The following is a 17,114-nucleotide window of genomic DNA, read 5'->3' as shown; positions in this document are numbered from 1 at the left end:
GTGCATGCTAACAGGCTGCAATAAGTAGCGTCCCTATGTGGTATATAAAACTGCTATTAAACGAAATATACTAGAATAATCACCCATTTTGATCATGTTTTATTATCGGCCCCACTTTTGCAAAAAGAAAGAAAGAAAGAAAAATAAATAAATAAAACAAAATCACCCAGTTTCACATCTGCTAACTCAGCTCGCTAGCCAGATACTTTCATACTCCAAAACGCTGTTGCTCTTTCCAACAACAATAACAACAACAACATATAGAGCAGTTTTAATGACTTAGATCGCAAATAAAGCGTTTGGAATTACACGATAATGTATACTTGACAGTAAACAACACATTAACTCCTAAGCTTTAGTGGTTTCGGTGTTCACAAGGTCTTAATGACGGATCGTTCATGGACTGGTGCTGGCTAAAAATATGGCTTACCCATTTACCAAGGACATAAACACTCATGCACCACGCTAAACTAAAAGCACGAGCTATCGTAAAAGAACCTAAACCAATAACATCACACTTCTAACGCTGGTGTTTTTAACCTTGAGTTTAGGAAACGCAATGGTACGTATGAAGCTAGCAGCACATTAATTTTAGCCGACAGATTCGCACTCACTTCGCTAAATGGACGTAGAAGGGGGGCCCGAATATTGCTAGGGTGATTAATCAGCAATTTAAAAAAAATGAAATACTACTTTAAACACTCACCTACAATGCGTTGCTAACGTCCTCGTACATGATCGGAACAATCCTCCGGATAATAATCGCTGGGGTCCGTTTCATTTCATTAAGCTAGCTTTGGCTAGGCAGGGTTTACTAGTTTGTTGTTGATGGGGGAAGTGCTGTCGGACGAGCAAACGTTTGCAAAACTACCTGATATTAAGATTTTGGCTGGCCAATACCAATGAATCAAATGAGTTCATGCTGGACTCTCATGTTTGCTGCTTTCATCCAGACTGAGTAGCTTTGGCTAACCCACACCCAGATCTTCAATCTGGAGAAATCTAGCAAGCTTGTTTGATAAACTTGCTTCATGTAACAGTTTGAAGGATACGGCAGCAGCTTTCTGCTTGTGCGAGTGCAGGCTGCAGATTAAAACATGTTTTTGACACCGATGCTGAGTTCAACGGCGACCCCTACTTTTGAGAGGACAAACAAATTAGGGGTACACTACCCTGGGTCATGGTAAAGTTAGTGTTCCTCTCGTTTTACCTGTCTCTTGTAGTGCTGAAAAGATGTGATACTGTAATAGACTATAACTAACTGTAACTTGTTTTTGTTTGTTTGTTTTTATTATTATTATTTATCTATCTGTCTGTCTGTCCTTCCATCCATCCATCTGTCTATCTATAGCCTACAAGTAAAAACTATTAATCAAATAATTTATTCAGTGCCTTAAAAAGGTAGCCATTGTAAGTGGCCCATTTATTATCTGGCCACAATGCTCACAGGCAGCGCTCTCAGTACACATGTAACCCCTCTACCCTGGTCCTACTCGCCCCGCTCTGCGCGGGCCTCGAACCTGGGTCTCTGGCGTGGGAGTCGGACTCTCTAACAAGGAGGCTAAAGACTGCAACCCCTAGCGTCAGTCGCTAGAGCATCTCGAGATCAGAGGAGTGAGGTTTACCCGCACAGCGACTACTAGCTGGCCTCCGTTACACTCACCCCCCTAAACCTCACTCCCATCCGGGTCACGGCACCAATAGCCGCGTTTCCACTGTCAGGCCTAAAGCGGGCGTGCTAATGTGTGCCAGGTCCAGTCGCATTTCCACTGTCACTTTCGGGGCTTGATCGTGCCTCGTCGGGGCTTCCTCGGGGCCAACGGCCAGGGTTTTTTGGCCTGCCGAATACCTTGGTCCAAAGCGGGCCAGCTCGGGCTTGAGGGAGTGGTTACAAACAAAGGCGGAGTTTATCTGCGTGTGGAGACCGAGGCGCCATGGATGATGACATATAGGTTACCAGCTAACATCAGCATTAAAGACTTTTAAAATCATTTTAGCTCAAAACTCACTTTCAGACAGCAGCAAGTGTTTGAAATAACTTCTGTTTGTGATCCGATGTGGATTCTGATCACCAAGACTATGCGTGCTTTTACCATAGTAAACATGGTAAATACGACAGCTTGAAGAAATCAGACAAATCATATACGTAGGCTATCACAATCATGTATTTATTTTATCTGTCAGCACGTCTCGTCTCTTAACGGACTGTCTGATATCCATATTTAGCTCCGCATATTTTATAAAATAAAGTTTTTCGGGATTCCTCTGTTTCTCAGACTGAAAATATAACTGTCGGGAGTGTCACTGGAGAGAGTGCTAAAGCTCCTCAGGTCGTATTTTTGGTGGAAAATTTGTAGAAATTATCATTCTTTGTAAATGTGATGTAAACATACTGTCCCATGACTACAAATAAACAGAAACAGACACAACTGAATAAGTGCGTGTGTCCTCTTTCTTTTGTGAAATAACAGTAAATACCACTTTATTTCTGTGACTAATGTTTAATCTTGACACAAATTAATTCATTATGATTCATTTGTTTGGTAAAACATCGATGCTTGGGTTTTTAAATCTTTAAGTAAACAGCAAAATGCCAACAAACGCCTGCTTTTATCATGTTCACTTTGCAATCTCACTAGTGATTTCTCCAGTGATTTCTTTCTGATTATTTTTCTGATAAAACTTCCATTTGTTCATGAAATGACGGGTTTGTGTGACGTTGTTCCAGAGAGGCGTGTTACGGGCGGGTTTTAGTGAACCGCTGCGGAGCTTCTGGTCCGACGGTGGAAACGCAGTGTGATTTTGGGCTCGGTGCTACAAGTCTGGGGCTATTAGCCTAGCCTGGCCCGCTGAAAGCCCTGGCTCGCACCGCTCTGCGCGGGCCTCGAACCTGGCTCTCCGGCGTGGAAGTCGGACGCTCTACCAAGGAGGCTAAAGGCTGCAACCCCGGTTCGAATCCGGGTCACGGCACCAATGTAACCCCTCTACCCAGGTCCTACTCGCCCGCTCTGCGCAGGCCTCAAACCTGGCTCTCCGGCGTGGAAGTCGGACACTTTACCAAGGAGGATAAAGGCTGCAACCCTGGTTCGAATCCGGGTCACGGCACCAATGTAACCCCTCTACCCAGGTCCTACTCGCCCGCTCTGCGCGGTCCTCGAATCTGGGTCTCCGCCGTGGAAGTCGGACGCTCTACCAAGGAGGCTAAAGGCTGCAACCCCGGTTCGAATCCGGGTCACGGCACCAATGTAACCCCTCTACCCAGGTCCTACTCGCCCGCTCTGCGCAGGCCTCAAACCTGGCTCTCCGGCGTGGAAGTCGGACACTTTACCAAGGAGGATAAAGGCTGCAACCCTGGTTCGAATCCGGGTCACGGCACCAATGTAACCCCTCTACCCAGGTCCTACTCGCCCGCTCTGCGCGGTCCTCGAATCTGGGTCTCCGCCGTGGAAGTCGGACGCTCTACCAAGGAGGCTAAAGGCTGCAACCCCGGTTCGAATCCGGGTCACGGCACCAATGTAACCCCTCTACCCAGGTCCTACTCGCCCGCTCTGCGCAGGCCTCGAACCTGGGTCTCCGCCGTGGGAGTCGGACGCTCTACCAAGGAGGTTAAAGGCTGCAACCCCAAAGTGAGGTTTAAAAAAAAGCCCTGGCTCGCACCGCTCTGCGCGGGCCTCAAACCTGGCTCTCCGGCGTGGAAGTCGGACACTTTACCAAGGAGGATAAAGGCTGCAACCCTGGTTCGAATCCGGGTCACGGCACCAATGTAACCCTTCTACCCAGGTCCTACTCGCCCGCTCTGCGCGGTCCTCGAATCTGGGTCTCCGCCGTGGAAGTCGGATGCTCTACCAAGGAGGCTAAAGGCTGCAACCCCAAAGTGAGGTTTACTCGCACAGCGACTACTAGCTGGCCTCCGTTACACACAGACATTTAGTCATAATAGATGTCAGTTCTTTGCTTTCAAAATCAGCACACTGTTAGCTCAACGAAAATTAGTTTTAAACAAATCATTTAAAATGAGTAAATGAGACCACAAAATATTGCCCGATCAAAGGTTAACTATGTCTAATCTTAGACTAGATAAGTATAGATTTTAAAAGAGACAAACTTTATTTGATTCCAGAGTGCAAATGCATAAGCTGCCCATTTTTAAATAAAAGGCCAGTATTATGTATGCCTGTATGGCTATTTATTAATTATTAAGTCTATAAAGCATTGTTGAATACACTAACCTGTTATTTATCTAGTGAAGTGTTGTCCTATGAGCGGACAAGACATCAATGTGGCACAGTTTGGGTCACAAGCAGTAAATACAGCACTCAACACACCCAAACAGAATGTTTAATTTGCATATACTGGAGAAGAATATGATGAAACTATGTCTATTTATGAAATTAAGCATTACCAACATCTAGGCCTACCACAATGCAGTCATGTTCTAATATATGACTCAATCACACTGTATTAGGTCATGTTTAAGTCAGAAATTCTGATATTGCAACATTCATTTGCACAGTACAGGCCTATTCTGTGCACAGTGTCTTTTAAAAACAAACTGGTATATTGATCTCTACAGAACATAACTTGGTACAATAATGTTTTGTTTTTTGTTTTGTTTTTTGTCAGTACTTTCTGATCATACTACCCCATTGACAAGATTAATAAATTCTTCCCAGCTTTCCCTGGGATTAATTTGAACAGGAAAGGTTTGGAGGAAGCCTGACTAAATCTGATTGGTTAACCAAAGGTAATGGTTGGGTGGGCCTACATTACAGTCCATGCCATTGGTCTGCTCCAGATGGAGTTTAGAACATCTCCTCTCCAGTGGGGGTGTGTGTCCATCTGCCCCCTCCATGACCAACATAATCCTCTTCTATACCTTCACAGCTGCTGAAAATAAACAGGAAAAAGCATGCACTTCCAAAAACCAACAGTCTCAAAAGCATAGCATTACAAGTGCACTTCAATTGTAATTTTCTTTTGTTTGTTTGTTTAAATAATTGGCTATATGCACATTACACACCCAGTGTGATTTTTGTTATTATTTGTATTGCATTTATTTGAAGCTTTGCCAGATCATATTTGGCATTGATGCTGATACACACATTTTTAAACATGAAAAATATCACAAACAATAATTTATTACTTTATTAATTTTATTAATTTCAGGAAGCTCTTTTTTCAGAACATAATTTGTAAATCATACTAAGCACATCAGAAGAGACAGTGGTGTATTCTTTGGTGTCCACAAGGGGGTGTGATGCCCTTAGTAAAAGCAAACCTGTTAATTCCGGTTTAGCTGTTGATTTCAGACACTGGAAATTGACCACAATTAGTCAGGCATGGTTAAACAGTGTTAACAACACAATATTTGGTTTGCAACTCATTTCTGTTTAGAACTTCTAAATGACTAACAGGATGTAATGTAATATGCTGATTTTTCATACTGATGCGTTTCAACAAATTAGGAGCTGAGATGATATTGTGTACTCTAGTGAGAATAAAAGTGTGTTTTGTGTGGATAATGTCTAAGTAGATCAAGTTTATTTTGCAGCACAATAAACTACAATACGTAAAAAATAAGATTACAACAACTGTATCAGTGTCTGTTTGGTATAACAAAGGGCCTTAAGCCATAATCTGAACTAAATGAAATATATATTATGAATTCAAATGTATAAAAATAAATATTTATTACTCTTTGAAATATTTTCTTGTAAAACAAACATAAAAAATACAAGTTTACATTTCAAATCCCATAAATGTCCATATGGTGATTATTCAATATGACAAGTATTATTTGAAAAAGTTACACTGAATATTTCACATACGGTATATGTATAACGGCAACACATTTACATATTCTCAATTAATAAAGTAATTGTAACTGGATGTTATGTGGTGAGTAATTATACCAGTTATAGCGCCTAATGCATTTCCTTTTTTGGTCAGTTTTTTCAATTTAATATTTGCATATTCTGTGTATTGACCATCAGTAAAACTTCTGAGGGTCAAGAAATATCCGCCCTAATGTGTGCAAAAGCCTTGCATACCAGTAAACCTCCTTTTGTTGCAAAAAACTGTGTTCATTTTCCATTTCCACTGTTGCGTCTTGGAATTTGCTGCATGTGCTGGAAGAAGTATTGTGCATTACATTTGTAAGGAACGTCTGATTTGTGGAACAGATATTAGGGACCATGGCACTACTTTTAACCATCACTCTTTGTGAGTTTTCTTCCATTTCTGTGTGGAAAAAGCCAAACAGGACACGGACTGGCCAAAACGCCCAGTGTGCGAGTCTGTGATCCTCAACAGAAGCGTAGTTGGATACCAGCACGCCATCCACAAATATGTTCCCATGTTCTGTCAAAGGAGCAAAAACACCCATCCTCTCCTCCAGTGAAATTGACACCACTTTAGATGGCTGAATTCCTCTATTGTCACCAGTAGTAAGTATATAGTCTCCAATCCTAACTTCTTTGGCAAAAATAGCTTCATACTCATGGTGGTGCAGTTTGAGATTGGGAGCCGCAAAGATGAGGTGATTGGGTGTTAGTGCCATTTGTTTCCCGTTTTCGGTGCCAAGAATAAAGAAAGTGGCTCTGCTCTCTCTATCCAGATGTAGAAAGAGAAGTACCCGACTGAGAACAATTTCACCTGACCCAGACAAGGAAAGCACCTTCTCGCCAGGCCGCAACCTCGAAATGGGCTTTTGCACACTTTTGGCTATTGTCACAAGTCCCGATCCTGAAAAGCAGCCACCTTTCTCCACGGCTACAGAGTGATCTATAAAAATACAGAGGTAATATAGACGAAGTTAAAGGGATAGTTCACCCAAAAATGAAAATGCTATTATCATTTACTCACCCTCATTTGTTCGTACACTGTAAGTCAGTGGGGTCCAAAACAACACTGGACCCCAATAACTTTCATTCTATAGACATTTTTCAAAATATCTTCTTTCATCCCCCCTCAACGGTGAGTAAATAAGGACAGCATTTCAAGTTTGAGATGAATTTTCCCCTTACATGAATATATCTGAATGAGGAATAACATTGGAAAGGAAAGATTTACGAGTTACCGGCTTTGACAGAGCAGTGCACGTGGTACTTGGATTCATAGTGCACCCAGTCAAATCCAGCCTCAACTGCCAACTGTGCAAGTAGTCCATATTTTTTTGTGTTCCGGTCTGAGGTGGTGATGTCAACAGCTCGGCCCTCATAATGTAAAGAACCAGGAGGGTGATGGCCGTCCTCATCCCAGGCTTCTGTCACTCGCAGTCGGACCCCAGGCCACTGATTCATTACTGCTATTGCCAGTTTATTGAGGCAGTCCTTACAGCGCTGTGGAGTGGAAAAAGTAAATGAAACCATCATACAGGTGACACAAACAGAATGACTAAAGTGGGTTTTTCACCATTTACTCACCCTCATGTCATTCTAAACCTGTATGACATTCATTCTTCTGTGGAACATAAAAGAAGATATTTTGAAGAATGTTTCAACTGTCTTTGTCCATTAAACATTGGACCCCACTGACTTTCACTGAAAGGACAAAAACGGTAACATTTATCACAATATCTTCTTTTGTGTTCCACAGAAAACAGACCAGGCTCATTAGAAAAACGTACCTGTGTCAACATTTTTGCAAAACGCAAAATATGTTGCATCATGCACGTTTCGCGACAGTTTCAAAGTGAAATGTCCAGTGAGTGGCGCTAAAAGCGTGTTTAGTGTTAACAGGTGTTGTGCCGAATTCTGACCCCCGCCAAATTATTAGTATTGGTAGGTTTAGGATTAGGTGTGGGGTTAGGATTAGGCAATCAGGTAGCGACTTCAATGAGGGGGTTAATAATTTGGCAGGGAGTTGAAATTCGGCACAACGCCGGAACAGATGAATGTGAATATGGCAGTTTGTATGTACCACCGCAGTTCTGAATCGAAATGTCTGGTGAGTGGCGCTAAAAGCTTAATGCTCCGTCATGTTTAATAACCCTAAACCTACCCAATAGTGTTAACAAAAGCAAAAGTGACTTTAAAAAGGCACTTTAGCTTGTTTTTGAATTCTTGTCTTTGAGCTCTTTTACCGTGACTCGTTTTTCACGGGATTTGTACCCGAGCTCTTCACATCGCAAGTACAATTCTGTACCAGCTGAGCTACCTTATTACGTCAGCAAAACTGAACGTCTGGAGCTGGGTAAGTGATGCAAACTCCAAAATATGTTGCATTATGGTAAAAAAGGTCATAATATTATTGTGCAAGGAGCTGCATGAAAACAAGTCTTTATTAATCCATAATCTGCCCCTGTAATCATAACTGAAAACGATTAAAAGCACTTGCTGTTTTACTAACTCTAGTGTTCATTTCTGCTAGAAACTGCAGTGATATGTACGTATTGGTATGTATTTTGCATGTTGACACAGGTACATTTTTCCAATGAGCCTGTGGAAGGTCTAAAATGACATAAGGAATAATATTCATTTTTGGGGTGAATTTTCACTTTAACCATTCCAGACGGTCTCCTTTCTTACTAATGATTCAACAAGCGTGCTAATTTTGAAAGCATGTAGCAAATACCATGACATTTAACTATTTTCACAATTCTTTGATGCTGGTAGACATCAGCAATTTTTTGTCCAGCATACTCAGCTCTGCAAAAGGCCATTTCCACCCCCCTAACATCTAACAAGAACAAAGCTACTTTAACTCATTTCCAGCATTCTTCGGACACTTCAGCATGGTCACTGAGTGAAGTCAAGGTCAATTCCTTTTTTTTTTTTCTTCACACGATGGGAATATTTTCGCACAGTCTTTTGAACGACCCCAGTGTTAACCTTGAGACTTTGTAATAAAGCATTTAGAATTCCTCCACAGATTTTTTTGTAAAATGTTGTGTCTCTACACCTCATTTAATAGGGAATCTGTGAAAAGGTATTATTTGTCTGCAAAAATAATTTAATGTGACCAAAGGGTTGTGATTGAGAGGGTATGGGAAAAGGTGAGAGAGCAAGACAGGGTCGAAAAGCCAAGGCAAGCGAGAAGAAAGCAAGAACCAGTCTGAGCGAGAGGGCAGATGGATGGAATGTTTAGACGTGTTCTTGGGAATGTGACAGCAAGAGTGAGAAATCAAGAGGGGAAGAAAATAAACCAGGGAGGCTTTTCTCGCAATGCTGTTGGACAGAGGCGATTCATTGTGAAAACTACAATAGAGGCTTTTCCGATGGTGCCATTACTTCAACAGGCGAGAATTCTGCAAAGGCGACCCCGCAGAGGCTTGAAAAGATGCACAAAGGATAGCTTTCAGAGTTGGTCAACGAGAGGGCACATGCGTACGTACACATACACCAACTCAAAGCACTTTCATAAGGGTACTCACTAGATGCCAATCTAGTCAAACTTATTATCAGTGATAACTTATCAGCAATATCTCAAAACGACCTATGATACCATAACAGATTAGGACATGCCAAACAAACAATAAAACTTACTGAACTGAAATTTTCATGATATTGCCTTAAAGAAACAGGTTTTGAATGTCTCTTATTTTTTAATTCATATATGGGTTTAAAAATAATATTTAGTGTACTCTGTGTTCTTCACAATGTTATCTGCCTTAACTACCTTCATGTTTATACAAGAGAACACACACACACTCCCAGGCTAAGGAAATAGAGGTGTAGTGATCATTTTATAGCTCTAATGACGAACTTGGTTAAAGATTAAAAGGTGCAGTGGCAGTCCAGACTGTCGTGTTTTTGCCTTGGGAACATGGGTAAACGTTCTCATGAGATCATGAAAATCTCTCCTCTTGGACTAGTTTTGTCCCAGAGTTTCAGCTGCACACATCTAAACATTTAAATAATTAAGATTTATTTCATTTAAGGTGATCAGTTTTCAGGGCCTGTTCTGAATAATTCACCTTAGGTCACTGCGTATTATCATAATAGTTATTTGCATCATTTTGCAACCAGAAAACTATGAAAATGAAACATCCGAATTACAGGAATCACAAAACCTCTTTATTTTCAAGTGCTGTTTAACTGTGCATGAAGTATGTCATGGATGGCTGAGAGAGTTGAAAGGGCCACCATGATGCATCTGGGTCATTCAGTGAAATCTGTGCCTTAATTCTCCATTTTGATTTTAAATTAGATTTTAAATATGAGACTAAAAGGTGTTAATAAATTGCATTGTGCTTTCTAATTGTACTTTTTAAATTGCGATACAAAAATAACAGGGTTGACAGTTTTCAGGATTATGACACTAAATGACAATTTGTGGAGGACGTGCTGGTATTTATATTTACAAATATCTAGTTTTCAATAGCCTAATAAACTGTTTACTGTACAAAACCATAGTAAGACGTACTGACTATTTAAAACTGTTCCCTACTACCTGGAATGTAAGATAAAGTGATAAAAAAAGATCAGAAACTTACTTGTCTGAAACAATTATGTCACCTCATTTTAATAAAGGGCGAGTGAAAATTCTTTAAAAATATAAAAGGTAAAACATAATTTCTTTATTTCTTCCTAAAGGCATTCTAATCTATTTCAATATATAGACAAAGATATAAAACAAAAAGAGCCATGAAGAAAGACTAAAAATGTTTACACCTGTTAAAGAGAGACACAGAAAGCACCGTGAAGTGACCAAAAAAATTCTATTCTATTTCCTTTACCTTGGTCATCAGCCGGTCGGCTCTGGTATGTTCCTCGTCTTTGAAGACAATGTCAGGGTTGTAGTTGCACACGAGCTTTTTGAAGCGTTCCGAACCGTTCGTTATCCTGCCCTCCGCTCTTCCGCTCGCTCCCAGGTTGTTCTCAGAGACACCGGGCACGTACTGCTTATAAGACATTGGAGTCAACTTGCGTTGCCTAGGGCGACTGCCGTAACCGGGACCCGGCCCGCATCCGTCAACCGCCAGCCATGAATAAAGACCCGCAGTCAGCAGGCCGAGCCATGCCAGCCTTAACCAAGGAGCCAACGTCATTGACGCGCGTGAAGTGTGCCAGGAGATCAGCGAGCCGCGAACCCTGCAGCGCGAGCGTCTCTCCCAGCACCTCGTGGCATTTCGTGAACACAACTGACTTTTTCCATGTCCATATCACGGTGCTGAATTAAAATGGGCACTCGTGTGGATTAGGCTAGTGAATCATTGACCAAAGTGTAATGGCTTCCAGATTAAACTGATTATTTAGACCTTAACATCAATGCATTCGACATCCAGACATGGTGAGTGTTTAAAACTGAAACACTTTCCATATAATTAGCATTAGATTTCTGGCTCTCGAGGAGCTCACACGGGTCAATCCATTTATATAGCCAAATTTCAGTATTCCAAGCAGAGATGGATTGATCGCATCCTCGTTCTCGTTTGTAGATATTGGCATAGCAACAGGTGCTTCATCCCATCATCCTACCCCACCTTGGACAGCTCCGCGCGAAACAGCGTTTTCTGCAATAATGTTCACAGCGCGTGTCTCTGTTCGTCCTGCCTCACAGTCGCGCTCAAACATAATTTCATTCCTTTACAGTATGAAGGCTCTGACTCTGAAACAACATGTGTTTGCTCCCGCTTTTAAGCGTTACGCTCGGACCATTGAGTATTTGTGACCGGACAGAGATCGCCCTCCCTTCCTGCGCGCGCTCCGGGACAGTAGCGCACACGCCTCCTCGCGCGCGTTTCAAGTCATGCAGTTGTGAAGTCATTACAGTGCAAGGTTTTACTTTCCTGTAGCTATTTAACAGCACTCCTTTGAAACTGAGAAACAGGAAATATATATATGAATCAATAGGTTATTTCTATTATTAAAATCATTTACAGTTTTGGCTACAGGTTGATCTTATGTGACAACATGCCCCAACGGCGTTTGCTATCACACTACTATATATAACAGACTTCACATTTATGAAAAATACTGCTGTCCTGAAAACACAGTTTAACCTCTTATAGTAGACCCTATAAATTAATAAAAAATCGAATTATTCTAAGAGGGTTTTGTAAGAAAAAACACATTTGAAACATAAAGCCAACTTTAAGCCCCAAAGTGCTTCAAACTACCCGTGTACTCTAAGCTTGTATTTACTTGCAGGTGAGGGTCACTGACATGAATCTAGGCTTCGCTGACAGCTTCCAGCTGAAAGATAACATAGTTGGCAACATTTCTATGACTCATTAATTTCTCTGTCTTTGTTTTTCTCCTGAAGCAGAAGACACTGGCTGACACACGCACAGTGCCGAGAAGACCTCCAGGCTGTTAACACCCATGTTTTATCAGCTTCGTAATTTTAAACCACGTCAGAACAATGGCTCAAAATTAGAAGACAATACAAATATCTTGAGTCAATATGGCAATGTTAGTGAGAGGAAGAAAAATAAAGAGCAGCAAAATATCAAAATGATTTCCGCTGACCTACGATATGCATCCACCCCTTTGGCATCTCAGACAATTAATTCACACACGCAGATAAAACATGTAGTTTAAAGCTCTTAGGAAATCTCTCAGATTTAAACAATGTTTTATATTCATTTTCCGTCATAGCATTTCTGTTTTAATGTTTAAATTAGACTTTGAATCACAGATGTTTTTACCCCGATGGACTGTAAAGCTAGATATTATTTTATGTTCAGGTGGTTTAGTTATGCAACTTTAATATTTTATATTAATTTTCCTTCATATATATGTCTTTGTTTTAAATTACATTTTTAAATGACCAATGTGGTCTCAGAATTATTTGTGTTCAAGTAATTATGCAAAATGTTTAAGAAACTTAAAATTAATTTGCTTCAAAATATATTTTTGCTTTAAGTTTTTTAGAATAACATTTTTAGATGACCAATTTTCATTATAGTCTCAGACTAATAGACAAAGACGATTATAAAGTAAGATATAATTTTGTGTTTAAGTAATTTATTTATGCAACATATTAGTATAAATCAAAGATCCTGCAGCAAAGACTCTGGCGGACAGATCTACGGTTCAATCACACATCCCAGACACTACAAATAACAGCAAATGTGGGGAAAGGCTTGATCACAAGTACAAACGCTTTCAAGAGCACAATCAGTGATGCTGACATTCTGCTGAGGGGAAATCGAGAAAATAGCCGCCATTAAACATTAAAGGGAGGAGATGACAATAAAAAATAAACACGACTGTTTCAAAATGGAAACTGTGTAATTGTTATTAGTATTTCTGCATCCCCCCCACCCCGTAGCCTCTTAAGCAACCTCACTCCCCCACTTCAGGATGGGAGTATATAGAACAGTGAATGGCTGAGTTTCCTGAGCAGCCAGAGCACAGAAAATGAGATCTTTCCTGCCAGAGTTACTCTAGCCCTCGTTTTCCCGTTACAGACGAATAGTGACTACACCTGGACTTATAATAGTAAAGTACTGTTGAGCTCATGCTACTTTACTTGGCCTCAGCAAAATTAGATGCTGCATCATTCGCAAAGCCCTCGATTCCAAAACTGCCACGAATAGTCAGCTGATCTTTGGGGGTGATGGTGTTCAATCAATCATGTCAGACGTTATAGAGCACGTTTTATGTAACACGGGCTTGTAAATAAGGCAGAGGCACTTATATTTAGTAGGAAAATGCTGACTAGACGCTTGAAAGAATATGTTTCCTGAGACAAAAGCTGTTGGGGGGACCGGGGAGATGAGGGGGTCGCTGAGAAGAGTCAAGGAACTGACACCCACCACCATCGGTCAATTCTATCGTCCCTCACCCTGTTATCAGTGCAGGAAGAGGTAGGGCGGTGTGTTGTACTGTGCTATGCTAAAAGCACATGATTTCTGGCTTCAGCGCCAACATACAGCTTCATAGGCTGCCCCTTACCTTAAATAACATGCTTATCGCAGTCCAGAGCAATGTGACAAGGGATCATGGATAAACAGGAGGATCTGTCATAGGTGTACATAGATACATCATGCTGCATTATGGCCTGGTTTTGTTGTCACTGCATGCGCAGTCTATATATGCATGCTCTATGCTTTTATAAGAGATTGAAATTTGCCTATATAATAATTGTAGTAATACAACAACCGTGACAGGACAATAGCAGATCAGGGTGGAACTTCCTGACCCAAAACAAACAGGTTAAAGGTCAAGAGAAGAGAATATATTGCAGATAATGTACTGTACCTGCTATCATGCTGACCAGATTTAGAAACATGTTTTTACAGCCGTACTCGGACAGGAAAACAAAAGATACCATGCAAAGGACAACTTCATGTCTTGCTTTTGTATGGCTAATATTTCATATTTTACATAATACACTCAGTCTAGCACTCAGTATTTATTGTAAAAAAAAATGTGAATGTCACTTTAAGAGCGCTGTACTATAAAAACCTTGTTTAGAATGTAAATATAACAGTAGATGGCAGACTAGGGACTGTCTTTATGAGTGAGTCATTGAATCAATTACTCAACCCATTCGTTCAAAAACACTGATTGATTCAAGAACTATTCGAGTGACTGACTGCATCCGAAATCGCATAGTAGGTGAAAAAGAGTAGGCCTATGTGACAAAAGAAGAAATTCACAGTATTCACGAAAGAAAAGAGTAGGCAAAAAGTATCCGGATGACCTACTACTTCCGGTGAGATTCTGAAGAGTGCATACGATGGACACTTTACTATCCCATGAGGCCACGGGAGAGGACTGTTTGTGAATGGCAGTGAAGCCATCTGGTAAGTCACATGACAATGACAACATTGTGGGTACGTTACATTACATTGCACACACATACTATTTAGAACGTACTTATTTAAGTAATTCTTTAAAATAATCGCCTGTGTTTATGAGCGAATCATTTGATTCGTTCAAAGCAATGAAACATCTTTAGGATCATCTCTAAAGGAACATCTCTACTGTACTGGGTGTTGCTCAGAGACAGACGCCCTACGGTTAATTGTGTTGTGGCTTAGTTTGGATCTGTTTTTGTTGGAGAAGCAAAAATAGACAAAGTAACTAGAAATATAGTCAAAATCTAAGTTATTCAAATAATAGTGACGTCTTCATTACTCAAAGCTTGTCGACATGGTATGTGGTCAACAATATGAATAGCAAAACCGAACCATGCCGTGTGCCCCTTACAGCTGCTGTTTTCACATGTCCGATTCATAATGAAACGTTTTATTATATTTTAATTTAAAGAAATAAAAGTCATTGTCGAAGTGATTAAGTCATTACTTAACACTATACATAAAACACGAATAAAATCTGTTTTAAACAATACTTATTTTAACCAAATTTCAATACCCTATAAAACAATTTACTGGAAAGTAGCGTTATACAATCCCGCGCTGGACTTCTCTCGTGAACCAGATGCTCACGTGGTTCTCAACCGATTTGCGAGCACGTGCTTTTGGCAAAAAAACGAATCAAAATTGGGAATCCCATAGAAAATATATAAAACCAAATTTTCATTTCCTTTTTTTTTTTTTTTTTCTCTCCATATATGTCAGTTCTTTTCTTTCAAAAACACCTCTTGGGGTCTTTGTGAGAACGGCTCTTTCTTGAGTGTGTGAAGGGAGTGTGTCATGAGTGTGCAAGGAGGGTGTGGATGTGCCATTGCAGGCGGGCAGCGCGGTCCATAATCAGTTGATTAGCAAGTCTTTTCCGGCCGAGAGTTTTCTATTTTCCAGAAGGAATAATATCTTCTAATGCACTTTGGCACACACTTCAAACAACCACCAGAAAAGCTAATCTGCCTATTTCCCCCTTCATTCTTGTGTTTTGACAATAACGATAGGCTATCGCAAACTGTGGAAGATTGCCTGTCTTCCTCTTGTCTGATATGATTAAGTAATTTGTGACCAGTCAAATGTCTTCTGCTGATCAACAGAAGTGGCATACTTCCACCCAATATTGTTGAACTAATGGCCCAGTTTCACAGACAGCACTTAGACTAAGCCAAGATTAGGCCTTAGTTCAATTAGGGCATTTAAGTAGCTTTTATAAATGTACCCTAGAAGAAAAAAAACACATTACTGGTGTGCATTTTGAGACAAAACAATTGCACCAACATATTTTAAGATATGTCAGTGCAAGTTGCCTACAGTTAAAACAACTCAAACATGCATTTTAGTCTAGGACTAGCTTAAAGGGATAGTTCAACCAAAAATGAAAATAATGTCATTTATTACTCACCATTTATCATTTATTACTGTCGAATCATGATTCGGATCGCTTGTCAAACCGCCAAACTGCTGAAATCACGTGACTTTGGCGCTCCGAACCGCTGATTTGATACACTGATTCATAACGCTCCGAAGCTTCATGAAGCAGTGTTTTGAAATCGGCCATCACTATATAAGTCGTTATTTTGTTATTCTTGACGCTTTATAATATTAATATTGAACCACTGTACTCACATGAACTGATTTAAATATGTTTTTTGTACATTAATGGATCTTGAGAGAGGAAATGTCATTGCTGGCTATGCAGGCCTCACTGAGCCATCGGATTTCATCAAAAATATCTTAATTTGTGTTCTGAAGATGAACAAAGGTCTTATGGGTGTGGAACGACATGAGGGTGAGTAATAAATGACGGAATTTTCATTTTTGGGTGAACTAACCCATTAAAACAGTAATATCCTATACTAATAAGTAATAAACCTAAACTAATCTTGACAAACTATATATCATTTGAAAGCTTACAGTCTCTACTTTTCATATTTTCAAAATAAGCAGTAATTTATCAATTTGCAACAAGAATATTAGCTTTTATAAATGTACCCTAGTAAAAAAAAAAAAAACCATCACTGGTGTGCATTTTGAGACAAAACAATTGCACTATATTTTAAGATATATCAGTGCAAGTTGCTTTCAGTTAAAACAGCTCAAACATGTGTTTTAGTCTAGGACTAGCTTAAAGGGATAGTTCACCCAAAAATGAAAATAATGTCATCATTTACTCCCCCTCAAGTTGTTTCAAACCTGTATAAATCTCTTTGTTCTGCTGAACACAAAGAAAGATATTTGGAAGAATGTCTACAACCAAGCGGATCTTGACAAATTCATTCCCCCCAAAAAAATTGTTTCAGTAAAAACTTCTTGTAGCTTTTTTAGCAGAAGAAATTTAAAAATAAACAAATCCCAC

General features: G+C 40.1%; 2 protein-coding genes across 2 annotated transcripts in view; both read right to left on the bottom strand.

The window, feature by feature from the left end:
* Positions 1-1,243, bottom strand: part of kmt2d (lysine (K)-specific methyltransferase 2D) — a 36,010-nt gene extending 34,767 nt beyond the window's left edge. Inside the window, exon 1 of the transcript XR_007927736.1 lies at positions 707-1,243. The gene's annotated coding sequence lies outside the window, so the exon portion shown is untranslated. The remainder of the gene's footprint in view (positions 1-706) is intronic.
* A 4,281-nt stretch (positions 1,244-5,524) lies between these two features.
* Positions 5,525-11,623, bottom strand: dhh (desert hedgehog signaling molecule). The gene is made up of 3 exons (XM_051880800.1): positions 10,679-11,623; positions 7,079-7,340; positions 5,525-6,783 (listed from the first exon to the last, which is right to left on the bottom strand). The coding sequence occupies exons 1-3, from the start codon at positions 10,988-10,990 to the stop codon at positions 5,990-5,992; spliced, it is 1,368 nt and encodes a 455-aa protein (XP_051736760.1). The 5' UTR covers positions 10,991-11,623; the 3' UTR covers positions 5,525-5,989.
* Between the last annotated feature and the right edge of the window lie 5,491 nt (positions 11,624-17,114).

This window comes from Ctenopharyngodon idella, chromosome 22, assembly GCF_019924925.1.
Source record: "Ctenopharyngodon idella isolate HZGC_01 chromosome 22, HZGC01, whole genome shotgun sequence".
Classification (NCBI taxonomy): domain Eukaryota; kingdom Metazoa; phylum Chordata; class Actinopteri; order Cypriniformes; family Xenocyprididae; genus Ctenopharyngodon; species Ctenopharyngodon idella.
This window is presented reverse-complemented; position numbering and strand designations above follow the sequence as displayed.